The sequence below is a fragment of the Amphiura filiformis genome, chromosome 7 (assembly GCF_039555335.1).
Source record: "Amphiura filiformis chromosome 7, Afil_fr2py, whole genome shotgun sequence".
Taxonomy (NCBI): Eukaryota; Metazoa; Echinodermata; class Ophiuroidea; order Amphilepidida; family Amphiuridae; genus Amphiura; species Amphiura filiformis.
The window spans coordinates 67683823-67699849 of NC_092634.1; the positions used below are offsets into that span (position 1 = coordinate 67683823).

Here is a 16027-nt window from a genome sequence, read left to right on the forward strand (position 1 = left end):
TTGCGCGACATACATGTCTTTCAGGGGACGCTCCCTCGATCTATTGGTGGTGTGCACCCCTATTTTGCAACAATAACTATACCGTGCGCTTGATGAATATTGACATCTTCCCACCTCCCTACAAGCGTGATCGATCTTACTATCACTTTCACTGTTAATGCTCAAGTGTATACAGTGATAGTGGTGGTGGTTGTAGCAGCGATTATTGACGTCACATGCCTCAAAGGTCGTTTCATTCACGTTACGTAATAAATTAAATAGAAGGACTTTCCTCAAATACCTATATTGTTAATGGTCATAGCAACATTACTGGTCACGGGATTCTTTAGTCACGGGACTGTCTTTCAGGCTTGAATGCTGCATGTGCTGTTGTTTCTACTATTTTGAATCTGGTAGGTCACATTTCTTTATCCTATATAGGCCTACACTATAAAATTAAATTATTTTGACAGTGAAACGTACTATATTAAAACTGATTAAAAGGATGTTCACTTAAATTTTATGGCACGGTCAGTCCCATGTCTGACATTGGATGCTGATCCAGCTATTAACACCCAATGACGGGTCATTTAAACTATGAAAAAAGCTGAATGGGTCTGATCTAAATTCAGTTTTCAATGTCTTTTATGAGCCATTCTTATACTACAAGTAGGGCTTTATATTTTAATTTTATATTGGGGGTCGGGGGGGGGGGCACTCACTAAAAATGACTGACGGGGATGTGCGGCCACATTGACCCCCATTTTTCAACTCCCTCTCATCTCACACAATAACCCCTTTTTTGTTTTACTGAACACCCTCTCACCCAATGACCCCTTTTGTTGTTTTCCTGTCACCTATTTAGGCCTAAAAGACCCTTTTTTCAAACATTTTGGGAAAATTCTGACAAAAGGGATAGGCCTATAGTAGGCTATATTGATAATAGTGTGCTTTGCTCGAAACACATGCTATAGAGCATGCTTCCATTATCCCGTCCATTATATGTGACCGTACAGCACGAATGAGCCGTAAATGTCCTCAATTGTATTCGAGTTACAGTGTAAAATGGGCATGAAGGTCATATTCATAGGTATTTCAATTTGGTGCTACGTGTATCTCATTAAATGAGGTACACGTAGCACCCAATTGAGGTACCTATGAATACGACCTTCATGCCCATTTTACACTGTAACTCAGAATACAATTGAGGACATTTACGGCTCATTCGTGCTGTACGGTCACATATTGTGCCTCAAATACCAGTAAGAATGCATTTCAAAGTAGCCAATTAATTGGTCTGCGACTTCTTGTACTAGCTTGCGATGATTAAAAGGAGATTAAAGCAATATACGTATATGGTCAATTCCAGCGAAAGCGGGACAAAATTCTCTCTATGTTAACTTCCCACTTTAAAATGTCATTAATAAAGGAAATCACGTTATTGATGGAGCATATCATGTCACGTCCAATGTGCTCTCTTTGTGCATATAGGCTTTTACTAGCAAGTCATACCAGGGGACAAGTTATGATAGCTTAAATGATTTGGCGTTACCCACGAATTCAAAGATAAAGCACCATATATGTCATTGAATGTCCTTCAATCAAAATGAAATTATTACCATTAGAAAGACGTTTGCATGATCTCTCATCATATGTAAAACGATTGAATTCCACCAAAGTTTGTGGACTCTAGAGGCCATTAAGTCAATTTGGCTAATAATTTTGTTACCCGCGTATCAAAAATAAAATGATCGTTCTGAAAAATGTTAAGTGAATATGCCATAAATGACTATATCATGAAACGAAGTTTCGTTCTGTAATTCTGAGGTCCAAGTGATTATTTTATGCAAATACGTTTGACCCATAAAATTCCATAAAATCAAATTTGACGTTACCCACGTATCAACTGTTACCCACGAGTCCAGCAAATATAATCGCCATAACTTAAATTAACATTTAATGACTTTGGACACTGAATTTAGTTTGACAAGCGCTTAAAATTGTAAATCGTAAAAATACGTTCACCGCAAAAAAAAACAATCTACGACGGTTTAAACTTTTGTTACCCACGAATCCCGAATAGATGCTAACCTTGAAAAATAAGGAGATTGTTTATTTTAAGTTTAAATCAGCACATATTCAAGCCATGGGTATGCTATAATTTTGACAGTACTTACAGTTTATACACCTAAGAAACGCAAACCCCAAACGGTACTATAGTACTTATAGCTTTACCCACGAATTCGGCGTTACCCACGAATCCAAGGATTTACTCGTAAATTATATGTTTCTTATGCATCTTAACATTTTGAAAACATGCGAAATAGGTTCCAAAACAGTCCTGTTTAATAGCGTCCTCTTGAAGGTATACTGAAGCTGCATCATGAAGTTTTGATTGATTATCCTAAATTACCATTTTTTGGGTAAATGCAATTAGTTAGAGAAACGGGAATCATTGAAACACAATGGAGGAATAACCGCATGGTGGTTTCCAACCTTCTGTAATAGTTTCTATTTTGCCGCTTACCAATACATACCTTCAAATATGTGTTACCCACGAACATTTTGGTTACCCACGAATCCCTACTTAAATTATAGTTAACAATGTATTGATAGTGTTTTAGTTCATAGGAACTGTCAAACACGAGTTAATAGAATATTGCTGCATGAAAATATGGAATGATTTTACTAAAATAATAATATAAAACTGTTTGCTCTGTCTATTTGAATTTGGCAACTTCATTATTCTCAAAACTTTTATACCCAAAATGCCATAATGATCCATTCTAAATATTCCATGTAGTCTGTATTTTGATTAAAATTCATTTTAGTGCCATTGCAGCCTGAATTATTGACATACGGAAAAGTATTTTTTATTTTTATTTAAAAAAATTAATAGGAATTGCTATTTTCCAGACGCTGTTACCCACGAATCCATCCGAGATCCTCATCCTGCGACGAGATACAAAATCTAACTTTATATTTATATGAAGCATTTATTCTAATCTTTCGAAATAATACAGTAATGTTAAATGACAGCCACTTTGGAAAGAGTTCGAAGAATTGACACAATCTTAACTGTACACCTGGTTCTTTCTTAAAATTTGTAATAACCAAAATACTTCTTTGTAGATATATGTAATAAAATTCTATTTTACGTTCAAAGTCTTCACCGGTTTCTAGTGTATATGAGTCACACATAAAATATTGAAAGATATTAAAGAAAGTGAAATTTTATGGCGTACAACAGGTGAAAAATGCTTGAATTCGTGGGTAACATGCATATGTGCATTTAACACTTTATTTGGTCTAGCAAGAAAAGTTATTTTTCAATCCGATGGCACTTCCACCTGATGATTCACTAAACATGATCGTCTCATTTGATAAGTCTAGAATTGAAAAGGAAAACATTTTCAAAATGGCCCCCAGAGAGAATTTTGACCCGCTTTGGCTGGAATTGACCATATATGTCAGTCGAACCCAAAACGGGATGAGGCCCCGTACGTACGGTATAAGAAGTTAAGAACTATTCGCGATAAATCTGCACGATACATGCTAACAATGATAAGTTTTTTGTAACTAGGCCCTAAAGGCTTTTTAGAAAACAGTACGAAAACGCTTAATATGCAAATTCCCGGGGCAAATTCTGCTAGCTATGCTCGCAATTAATTTTTTTTTTTTTTTTTTTGGCAATTGGGATCCCAAAAATTTGGCATGCGCAAAGGGGAGGGGGTGGGGATGTGTTTGGAAGGCCGGGGGAGGGGAAACGATTTTTGGCGCGGCTGAGAAGGGGGGGGGGGGGGGTTGGCAGAACGTTTGAAAAATTTGGCGATGGCGTAAATAAAAAAAAAAATAGGGTAGGTAGGTAGGTTTTTTTATATTTTTTTTTTAAAGCTGTATGCCTATTTTGATAATGGCCTGGCAACCTTTTTTTATTTATTTATTTTTTCAATTAATTTTTTTTATTTATAATTATATTTATTAATTTTTTTTTAGCAAAAAAAAAAAATCAGGGTCGGTCGGGTTACGCCAATCAAACATATTTTTAGGTCTAAATTACGCCATATGCATGGGGTTATGTCTATATAAGAGAGTTGTGTACATGTGGTGTAGTATAAATATTTATTTGGAGATTTAAAAACTGCATGACAATGCTTAACAATAACATTATCATCACGTTTTTCCGATAACTTGCATAATTTTATGTCATTCATTCACGGTATTGATATTTTATTAGTCATAGGGATGCACCATTAGATATCAAGGGGTGCTGGGCAACGTTCACTAATAGCGCCAGTCTGTCGGCTATGGCATCCATAGCTGGGTCCCCGTCGGCTCCATCTCACCTAAAATATGAAATGATGCGGCCGGCTTGGTATTTTATTTATTAAACTGCATTCTATCACCCGTGTTACACGTAGACAAAAGAATGATGACAGTTTACAACACAAAAGCATCTAACATCGAATGTTAAGCGGCTTTAATCCATCCAATTGGGCAGTCACAAAATTTTCGGCCTGCGGTCCAAGAAAAAAGTTCGCTTTTGTACAAATCACGGCATCCAATGGAGTAATCTGCAACTTCTGAATTTGGATCGTCCTTGAGATTTTATATTTAAGGACAGATTTCAACGAATGAGGTCTTAAACACTAGATGCAGCTATTGGCTTCTGGTTCTAATTATATGCATTTTTGTCTTTAGGATATAACAGGGGTGAACATACACTCTAAGAAATAAAAATTCTAAATAGAACCTTTTTTGTCCTCTCAGGAGAACCCATCCCTCCTGAACCTCTCAAAAATGTTCTTTAATTTAGGAGAACCCTTAAATGTTAAAGGTTCTTTAAAGAACCGAAAACGGTTCTGTATCAAATTTTTGGGCCATTTTCGACGAATTTGGAACCATTTTTTGTTCTTTAGAGAACCTCTGATGAGAGGACAACTTTAGAACCTGTTTAGAACTTTTATTTCGTAGAGTAGACCTATAACTGGTACCGAATGATTCTTTTCCTGTTCAGAAGACCTGAGCGCAAGAAGACCGTAAGTCCACTTGGCCCTTCAACATGTATACACTAAAGTTACGTATAGTTTCTTAGGGTTTTATAATGTTTAAATACATGTTCCGGGGTAAAACATCATGAAAGGTTGTGAAAAATTTGTTTTGGCCCCTGAACATGTATAAAACATTACCAAACTATACGAAATTATACGCAACTTTAGTGTATACATGTTGAGGGGCCAAGTGGACTTACGGTCTTCTTGCGCTCAGGTCTTCAGTTGCTTTTTCCCCAATACTAGAACACAACATTGCAGAAGTGTACATTTGGCTTGATCACATTGCCGATGATATTTCTTGTCCTCTTTACATTTGCAGCATTCCTAAATTAGTTGAAAACACCGGAGGTTTACCATGGCTACCAAACCTATCATTGTAAGTATATACTCTCTGGATCAATGTATACCTGCTGATTGGGTTAAGAATTATAGGAAAACAGTGGCATGATCGACGGGATTTATATAAATAAACATGATTTTGCACTAGGTTCGTCGACGCAAATAATAAAGGAGATAAACGGAAAAAGTGGTCCCGCCAAAACCTGAATTTTGATGCATTTTACGATTCTTCTGATGAGGATCACTGAATGGGGCCGTAATTTATTAATTGATGTTTATGAGGATTGATTGGATCGCGCGCCAAATGTTTCATTTCAAACATACCTATTGGCAATTTGAATGACGCAGGGATGTAAATAGCTCTGTAAATCTTCAGGAGATTTTGCTTGGATCTTTCTTGTACAAAGTATAGGGAAATACACACATTTTCAAGAAATGTTAAAGCATGCAGTTTCAGAAAATGCTTGTTTTCATCCCTACTAATTGATCCTGATGACGTCATCGATGCGCACATGCATTCTCACGGCGTGCAGCGTATGATTTCAAAGTATGGACAGTGATACATCGTCATCAGGGGTTCCAATGACATAGCAAGGGCTTCCGGGATTTTCCAAAAAGATATATCAACTAACTGTTCATTCAATCCATTAACTAATCAACCAATCAATGCTATCAATGAATCAAGCATACAATCAATCAACAACCGCTTAAAGGCTCGGGTAGCGACGTTTTCACCCATTTTCACGTATTTTTGTGGGACCTGAGAGCACATCAGACATATCGAATTGCATTCGGATAACGAAGAATGTTCTTCTGATATCAAATAATTTAGGATTTTTGAAATTCGCGAAATAATACAAATTTTAAGACAAATTATTAAAATGTATTTTATTTTTTTATTTTTTTGATATATAACAGTCCTCGAAGTAAACTTTATAAATCTAATGATTATGTACTTTTAAAATGTATGTAGCTGGGATGAAACCCCGACAATCAATTGAAAATTTTGACATTTCATATTGAAGATATACATTTTTTTTTCCAAAAAGACCTTAATTTTTGTGGGTGTTGGTGAACAAATCCATATCTTCGATACGAAAGGTCAACATTTTCAATTGATCGTCGGCTTTTCATCCCAGCTAAATACACTTTAAGTACATACAGGGTGTCCCCAAAAAAAGAGGCCCCACATTGCGCCCCCTTTTTCTCCTATTTCTGAAACGTTGATCAAATATATTTTGGTATGTAAACAAACCCTAAATCGTTAGCTTTAATAAACCAAAACAATTCTTTCAATCGGCTCACAATTTTTGAAGATATTCCCTCTTTAAGAAATGTACCCGTTTTTCACTCTGTCCACGGATGAGGTTTGGCTACATCAAAGATTTAAACGAAACACACATGGATAGATAATAGCATTAGTCTTGGGAAAGTATTCACTATAAGCGAGGATCACCAGCTAGCTTCAAACATCTTCGCAACCCCGTATTACTGCTGCATTCGCAAGTATCCGGGGCACAAGGCCTTAAGGATGGTACGCAACGCAATTAATGCAATGAGAACTAAGGCTGAAACCTGTATTCGTCACGGAGGCAACAGGTAGAGGGCAGAGCAGCACAGTAAAAAGAACCAAAGAACTTTTATTCCAAAAAGAGAAATGACTTATGTTGTCAATAAAAAGAAAGCAAGAAACGAGAAAAACATAAGTAATTGCAAGTATAGCAAAAGAAGTCCCATCCCACATCAATTTCGCCCAAATTAATGACACCAAACAAAATCCATAACCCATAAGCCCACCGTATTATTTCGCGAATTTCAAAAAGTCAAAATTATTTGATATCAGCAGGACATTTTTCATAATTCAGAATGCAATTCGATATGTCTAATGTGCTCTTATATCCCACAAAAATACTGTCCAAACGCACATACCCCCCCCCCCTTAAACGCCAAATTAATTCGATCCCGATACAGATTAGTTTGATATGATTATTTTTTAGAATGTAAATCATGTAATCATCAATGTGACGATGTGGCTGCACGTATCTGCAGTGATGAAAACGATGTACCTTCATCAAAGTCTGTCTGTTTCTTCCAATAGGGTTTCTCAGCTGGTACGGAGGTGATGTCAAAGCCTGCCGGTGGATCCCCAAGCTGCCCACCAGGTCTAGAATATCTCACTCAACTGGACCAGTTAATAGTACATCAACAACTTGAACTGATGGAGGGTAAGTAATAATAATGTAGAGGGCACTCCCTGAGACAGACGAAGGATGTGTCCTAGGAAACTCAGCTGGCGATTCCTAGGACTTTTATATGAATGGCGCCAACACATCGCTCTGAAGTACTGTTGCGATCTACCATTACCGCACTTTTTGAGTTGTTAATGTTGTAAAGTGCTTTTTGGCGTTGACCATTCACAGCCTCCGATATCCCATAATTTATTTATAACATTTTGGCACAAAGCCAGGCAGATCCAATATTTAAAAGACAATAAATTGAAGGATTGTCCTTACATTAAAATCAAAACATTACTATAAAATGTCGCAGCACTGTGAACATAACCCTCCTGTTTATAGAATCAAAGGCTTTCTTAAAATCTCTGAATGGTACTGCAAGAGGAAGCTGGTGTTCTTGGATCTGCTGATCTCCATTTAACCTTCCATTTAACGATTTTGTGAAAATTGGTGCCATTATGTTGCAAATTCGTCAATGTGTGTCGATGTCATGGATCAGGTAGAACCTTTTTATACTTGCATGACCGCGGTCTTTTCAATTTGGTGAACATTGTGTGTGGTTGATTCTTTCTGCACACTATAGGCACTGCAAATTTTCAAATCGTACCAATTTTCACAAAATTGTACGAATTCGTATTTTCCGCACAAAAACGAGTGGTGAAGTGAATAATAAAGACTAAATGTTGATAATTTTTTGTTCACAGTGATTACTGGTTTTGACTTCAAAAATCGCTACCAAATCAAGAACTCTTTGGGTCAGCAGGTGTATTTTGCTTATGAAGGTAAGTTGTCATGGTTGTCGATCAGAGGATGTTTTAAGGAAGCCCCATCATGCACTGTAAAAGTGTTATCACAAGAGTTTCAACTGCCACGTAACTTTTCAAATCCCACTGAATTCTGTTCAAAAGATGTTGTTTTAGAATTGTGCGTGTGTCATTATTACTTGGTCGATTTCAGAACAAAAGTGATGTATGCACAAAGAATAATTCACACCTTCTGCAGATAACATAAAATGTGAAATCGACCAACATTTTGAATGTGTTTTTATTGTAAATATATCAGTCCAAATTCAAATTTAACCATGCACGTCTGTGCAGTGGGCACGCAGTGGTGTCATGTTCACTCACACAGCTGTGCTAACCGCACGTTGACCCCAGTAGAGTGCTGGGTAGTGCCTAAATCATCCTCTGGTTGTCGATTGACAAGACGTTTTCAAGTCATACCACTCGTTCTAATGCATTTGATAAATAAAGCAGTAAGTTCGTACTCGAGTATGGAGGTGCTCATTTCAGTATAAGGGCCCTCACTTGAAACAAACTCCAATAATTCTATCACACTTTTCCTAGAGATCTAATTACCTCTAAACTTAGTAATCATGTTTATTTTAGTACCATATGAAAAGGTTTGACTACAAAAAACGATTCTCTTATAAAATAATGCATCTACACACAGTTTCTACCTCGATACACCCGAACACACAGATATATATTTCCAGCACAGCGAGTCTAACCTAGTACGCAGTCTGTGTTATACTGCACGGTTGAGTGAATAGCATCATAAGAGCTGTGTGAGATCTAGTGGAAAATAGGCATCTGTGATTGGTTTTTCTCAAAACCTCAAGTGTTTCCTTCATCCAATCAGAATTTTTTTTATATCGAACACTTCCCCTAAAAACATTTTTTCTCATTAGGTCAACAGATATCTCAATTCAATGATATAGCAAAGCGATTTGGTAATCTGTTGAAAACTACCTATCCAAAGCAGATTTTTTGACCAAAATGGAGGTTTTAAAAGTGAAAACCTCAAGTGTTCCTTACAATATTTTTCAAATTTTATGTCATTAAGAGCACACTTATATTGTCCATATACTAGCCTCATTTTAATGAGCAATGGCCAATTCTCTTTAAAAAATTGAGAATATATTGTGGAAAAAGTTACTATTTTCGCCTGTTTTGTAATACGGTTGTAAATTCAATGAACTATGACTTTACTAAAGAGCGCTTATAAATTGATATGAGGCCCCAATGTACAATATCACATTATAGGTTCAATGCCTGAACAGAATTGATCATGTCTCACCTCATTTTTCAACCAAATCGATGGTAATAACTCTTGTAGTGAGGGATCAACATTTAACCACAAATTGCCTCAGGCAAAACTCACTTCCTGGGAACTAAATACCACACAAGGTCATTTTTATGTAACTCATTGACCCATCTTTGTCATTTTACTGCCTCATAATGACAGCCTGGTGATCTAGTCACCTCATTGACAGATTCTATTACCCACCTAGGAGTGAATTCAAGTTGTGTTCAATTTTCTTCAGGCAGTGAAACCTAATGAATAAATCTGACGAGATCCCTCTAATTGTTTCATTCGTTTGTTTTCATTTCTTACATTTAGAGTCTACATTCTGTTGTCGTTGTTGGTGTCAAAGTCATCGTGAATTTAGTATGACCGTTACTGATAACACTGGCCTGGTAAGTACGATACAATGCTCAGGGTTTACTTAAAACGCACAAATCACGCGTATTTACGCGTTAACGCACTTTCCGTACCCCTTCGAATGTATTGTGAAAAGTACAACACGTACAAAATCTTGGAAAATGTACGTGTTCATTATATGATTTGATATAGAAACCCGATATATTTTATCTGTGTTAGACGACAAAAATATATCCTTCTTATTAGGCAAAAAAAACCCGGTTTGTCTCAGGACCCCGCCCGCATAGCTTTTTAAATGAGATTTAGCGCGTAGCGCTACGCCTCATATTTGTCACATCTTAAATATCGATATTAATGTTTTTCAACCTGGCTCCGGCAGCCATCTTGGATGTAGGGGTGAAGATGACCCCCAAACACTTTAAATATGACATAAAAAGGTTTGCGATGCCAGAAATAGTGGAAAACGACACATTGTTTGTCAGTTTTATAGTCTATCCACTTCATGATATATCATGATAGATTTTCATGTTTTTGTCAATATGGCGTTGGCGGCCATCTTGGATGTAGGGGTTAAGGTAACCCCAAACTCTTGGAATATGATTTTAAATGGTTTTGCGTGCTAAAAATAGTTGAAAACAACATATAGTTTGTTATTATAGCCTATCCACTTCATGATACATCGATTTTCATATTTTTCAATATGGCGCTGGCGGCCATCTTGGATTTAGGGGTCTAGATGACCCCAAACACTTTGGATATGACAAAAAAAGATTTGGCATGCCAAAAATAGTGGAAAACGACTCAAAAAATGAGCTATAAATAGATTTTCCCGCCATTTTTGGGAGGGACATAGGAGCCATTTTTTTCTTAAAATATGTCCATCTAGTCAAATCCACAGAGAAACAAAGGTGTACTATGAATGGTCACGGATCGTAAGAAAATCATTCTACTATTAGGGTTAGGGTTTTAGGTTAAGGGTCTTTAGGAGGTGACGGTTAGAATAGGTAAACCGGGAGTAAGAACTACGTTTGCGTATGGCATGTTATTTGGGGTGGCGTTCTTGTTAAAAAAAACCCAAAACATCGCATAGGACATGTTTTTCAAAAAAAAAAAAGCATAGCATTTAGCTTTTTAGCCAAAAGGTCCAGAGACAAACCCTTTTTTTGGCCTTATGAGAATGCATGGCTGTAGCTAATGGGGCACGAGTCATGCAGTAGGCCCTAGTATTCTAGCGAAAAAGTCTGTTAGAACGTTATAAACGTGATATAAACATGTTTTGGTTTTGGTCAAAACGTTTTAATAACATTTAAATGTCTGATTAGGCCTATATGAAGGTCATGGAAACGTTTTTAGGCCTGTATGAAAACAACAACAACACTGCAACAACATTTTTGTCAAAAATTTTTTTTTGTGGGACCTGGGAGCACATCAGACATATCGAATTGCATTTTGAGTATGAGGAATGTCCTTAATATCAAATAATTTAGATTTTTTGAAATTTGCGATATAATACACATTTCATGGGAAATGATTAAAAATTGATATTTTTTTGAAATTTAACAATCCTCGAAGTGAATTGTATAAATCTAATGATATGTACTTAAAATGAAATCAGAAGGACATTTCTCGTATTCAGAATTCAATTCAATATGTCTGATGTGCTCTCAGGTCCCACAAAAATATTTTGCAAACGTTGCTATCCGATTCCTTAACAAATATTCGTCTCAGTTAACACGTTTTATATCCTATACAAAACCTCGGCGACATTAAACCATGTTAACGTCTTCTGTAAAACGTTTTGTGTTTGCTGAATATCCATACAAGTTTCTGATTAGAAATATATGCCGGTCAGATGATCACCATTCAAACACTCTGGATGACTAGTTTATAGTTCATTTAAAATCACACAATATAATTTTCAGGCCATGAACTCTTTAAAAAAAAGGCATTTCATAGATCATTCTCATACCATGTATTTATCTATTTATGTAGGAAGTGATCAGAATGCACCGACCATGGAAATACTGTTCATCTGCTGGATCATGTTGTTGCGCTGATGCAGCTGATTGCTGCTCAGATGAAATAACCGTGGAATCTCCACCTGGACAAGTGATTGCCAAAATACGTCACGCGTAAGTATATAAAATGAATTAATAAGAAATAAAATTCGGATTTATATAGCGCCTTTTTCCAGATCAAAGCGCTGTAATTTCGCTGCCATGGTGAATCATCAAGCTATCATCACAATCAGACCGCATCAACTAGGCCAGTTGCAGCCGAACCTGGCGCAAACCTATCCGCAGTTAGATTGTAACATCCACTAATTTTCTGCGCAGCTCCCCAAATTCCATTGGATGAAGGAAGTTTTTGATAACAAAACAACTAATCACCGGACCTTTTGTGATTTAAGGGTTTATTTTCAACGTTTTTACAGAAAAAGTGGACCTTTTCATTCGGATTGGCATTTTGTCATATTAATGTGAATCAATTTAACATCAAAGACGAGAGGGCGCTAGACCATTAAAAACACCGGTGTTCCAGCCTTTATTGACACAGGCATCCACCTCTATTGAAATAAGCCGACTGGTACTTCGAAGTTAACAATGAATTCAAGTTACAGATCAACTTCATCCTTTGCGTTTTCGTTTCTGTACAATAGAAAACACACAATTCAGCATTAACAACATATATCCTAATATGGACCCAGGCGTATTTTGTCAAGTAAGGATAAGCATGATAAGGATAAACGATCAGGATTATCAAAAAAAATATTTTAATTTTTTTTCGCCTTTTACATCATATCAGAGGAAGCAAGTGGTTGCCTCACTTGGAGGTTAAAGATGCTACGGATCAAGTGGTATTCCATATTTGGGGAACATCGTGTTGTCTTTGTCATACAATTTGTTATACTGAAGATGTGGACTTCAAGGTCATATATTGTACCTAAAGGAGGGCTCAAAAGGTCATCCAATAAATACGTTTTATTTATCATCTTTTTCCATCAGAGGAAGCAAGTGGTTGCCTCACTTGGAGGTTAAAGATGCAACAGATCAAGTGGTATTCCATATTTGGGGGCCATCGTGTTGTCTTTGTCAGACAGTCTGTTGTACTGAAGATTTGGACTTCAAGGTAAGTAAAAACAAATCGTATGTCTTGAACCGTGCTTCCAAAGATTTTAAAATCCGATGCTGAATGCTACCCCTCCCCCCCCTTTCCCCCCCCCCCCCCCCTCTGACTTAAACTCTGTCAAACTTGAGCAAAATATTGAGACGGCGGAACTTTCAAAACTTACATTCTTAAAAACACAATTAAATATTTTCAATAATTGAAAGTGTTATTTACACAATTCTTCCAACAAATGCCTTTGAAACGTATTTTAGCAACATTAAATCCCCCCCCCAAAAAAAACCCACAAAAACTGGGGAAAAGTTAAAAAAAAATGTTCATGGCAGCATTGAGACACGTCAGATATTTTGGCATTATACCCATTATACCTGCAGAATGCAGATTGTGTTTGTAGGTAATGGTTGTGTGCATATTGCGCTGGTTAGGTTGGGGAGTTAGTAGGGTAAGGATATTTTTGTTTGTTGTTTGTTTAAACGGTCGCTCCGTGTGGAGACACGCTTGGGTCCTGATGGGACCAGGCTCAAACAAAACGCTCAAGCCAGTCTAAAAAGCCTATCTAAAGCATGCTGGCCTATATCACCAGTATATGGAAAGAGAAGTGAGAAACAGATTTGAAGATAGAGAACAGGGAAAAAAAGGCCACTCCCAACAATCAAATTAACAATTTTACTGTCAGCCTTTGGGTCAAGAGAAAGGGAATTCTTAATCCAATCTCAACTACCACTGAGGCTGTGGTTTAGTGAGGATGAGAGGAACAGAGATGGTGATGCCGAGGAGTGTATATTTGCACGCAAACAACTAATTCGAATTGTAATAATTAATTTCAGATTTATACAAAAGACGGAGAAACAGAGGTAGGCAACATCGCCAAGCAATGGGCCGGAGCAGTCAGGGAATGCTTCACCAAGGTGTCACACTTTGGGATTCAGTGTAAGGACCTTTCTAATTATTTTAGGGATAAATAAATCGTGTTCGCTCATGATAATATACTTCGTTGTCGTTATATGGACCTATTTTATAGTTCTGTATTATATATTACTAGTCTTCTCTTGTCTTACTTCATTCACGTATAGTATACGTACGATTCCAAATACCTCACTGAGAACAAACGTTTTGGATAATCTGCATAAAAAGTAACGTATAAATGTGGTAGAATGATGAGTGGAGAGTGGGGGGGGGGGGCTGATGATGTTGAAAAGAAAAGGAAAATGATTAGTAGGCATATGTGCAGGGCAGGCTGGGATGAGTATTGAAGAAAACATGAAAGACTGTATTAGGCTTATAGGCTAAGATAATTATGTGGTATAATTATGCATAATTAAGCATAATTATGTGGTACTTTGATATGACGTTAGTGATTGGGTGAATGTAGAAAAGCGGCGAGCTTTCAAAAACCTTAAAACTTTGATATTTATTTTCTTATTTATTTATTTATTTATTTATTTATTTATTTATTTATTTATTTATTTGGAGAAAGATGACTATCTTCGCGCAGAGTGCTCGATGCATTAAAGCAGAGTTAATAATACGAGTAGAACTTGTGGAACGAAAGTTGTAACTCTGAGTTAATATTTATTTATTTATTTATTGAATTTCTTATTTATATTTACTTCAAATAGTTCCTATCGATTTGGACGTCAAGATGAAAGCTGCTTTGATCGGGGCAACCATGTTAATTGTAAGTACAACTTTTATTATTTGAAATCTATGTTAAGGGGGTACTACACCCATTGCATTTGTTTCTGCGTTTTTTGCATTCTGTGAAGAAATGACATTACGTTTCACTACCTGGAGAGAATTGATCAAAAATTGAATTCCCTCCTGAGGTTCGTATCTGTCAATGAGTTGACCGGATCTCAAGGATGTCATTATAGCTAGAGGCAGTATATAACACAAATGGGTCAATGAGTTACATAAAAATGACCTTATGTGGTATTTGGTTCCCAGAAAATGAGTTTTGCCTGAGACAATTTGTGGTTACATGTTGATCCCTCACTACAAGAGTTATTACCGTCGATTTGGAGGTGAGAAATGATCAAAATCTCTCCAGGTAACAAAACGTAATGAGAAAAAAAAATGGACAAAGTGGTATGCAAAATGAAGGGGCAAATCTGCTCGTTCTATTGGTGGCATCGGTATCAATATAGCTTACATGCTTTTAAAGGTAGAAGCCAAAAAGTGGTACATTACTGATGTACCACTTTTTGACGTTTTGACACTTTGATTTGAAATACTTTCGTTGGGGTCACTGAACGGGAGTATAAGTACCGGTACATAATGCTAATATTGTAATAATATCCTGTATTATTGTTTCACTTTCAGGAATATCTGTATATAGAGTCACAACACGACGGCGAGAACCAATGAGAACAGTTAAGATGACGAATCTTGTATCCATAATAATCCTGGAGGGAGACTTAATGACAAAAGGACAATGTAATGTAATATGATAATGTGTGTGAATATAGTGTAATCTGGGACAAATATACATTTTTAACGCCATGCTACTCTGCGTTCCAAAAACGTATTTTGCAGGGGGAAGAGCTGAAATGTTCAATTATAAATTTGCAAGGATCATCCCGCCCCTGCCATTGTTATCCATCATTTTGTTTGAATCGGAAATGATTATCTTGATTTTGATAATAATGGGTAAGAGCTGAAATGTTCAATTATAAATTTGCAAGTATCATATCCTACCCCATTCCATTGTCCTCCATCATTTTGTTTTAATCGCAAATGATTATCTTTAAAACTTTTAGTGTTGCTGCGAATTAAAGTTCGGTGTGCGTGTGGCTATAAGCACAGGTAGCCAGGTTTTCGGGGGGGGCTCAAACTTTTAACCACATAAAA

At 36.6% G+C, this 16027-nt stretch overlaps 1 protein-coding gene across 1 annotated transcript; it reads left to right on the forward strand.

Moving 5' to 3' along the window:
- The first annotated feature begins 257 nt into the window (after window positions 1–257).
- LOC140157529 (phospholipid scramblase 1-like) lies at window positions 258–15599 on the forward strand. Its single transcript, XM_072180750.1, has 10 exons — window positions 258–392; window positions 5353–5409; window positions 7471–7597; window positions 8311–8388; window positions 10010–10086; window positions 12044–12183; window positions 13057–13180; window positions 14005–14107; window positions 14797–14855; window positions 15500–15599. The coding sequence occupies exons 2-10, from the start codon at window positions 5389–5391 to the stop codon at window positions 15542–15544; spliced, it is 774 nt and encodes a 257-aa protein (XP_072036851.1). The 5' UTR covers window positions 258–392; window positions 5353–5388; the 3' UTR covers window positions 15545–15599.
- Window positions 15600–16027: the final 428 nt, after the last annotated feature.

Coding starts and splice junctions, on each gene's coding strand:
- LOC140157529 (XM_072180750.1), top strand. CDS start 5,389: ATGGCTACCAAACCTATCATT. Junction 7,598..8,310: donor ACAACTTGAACTGATGGAGG/GTAAGTAATAAT, acceptor TTTTGTTCACAG/TGATTACTGGTTTTGACTTC. Junction 14,108..14,796: donor GTCACACTTTGGGATTCAGT/GTAAGGACCTTT, acceptor TACTTCAAATAG/TTCCTATCGATTTGGACGTC.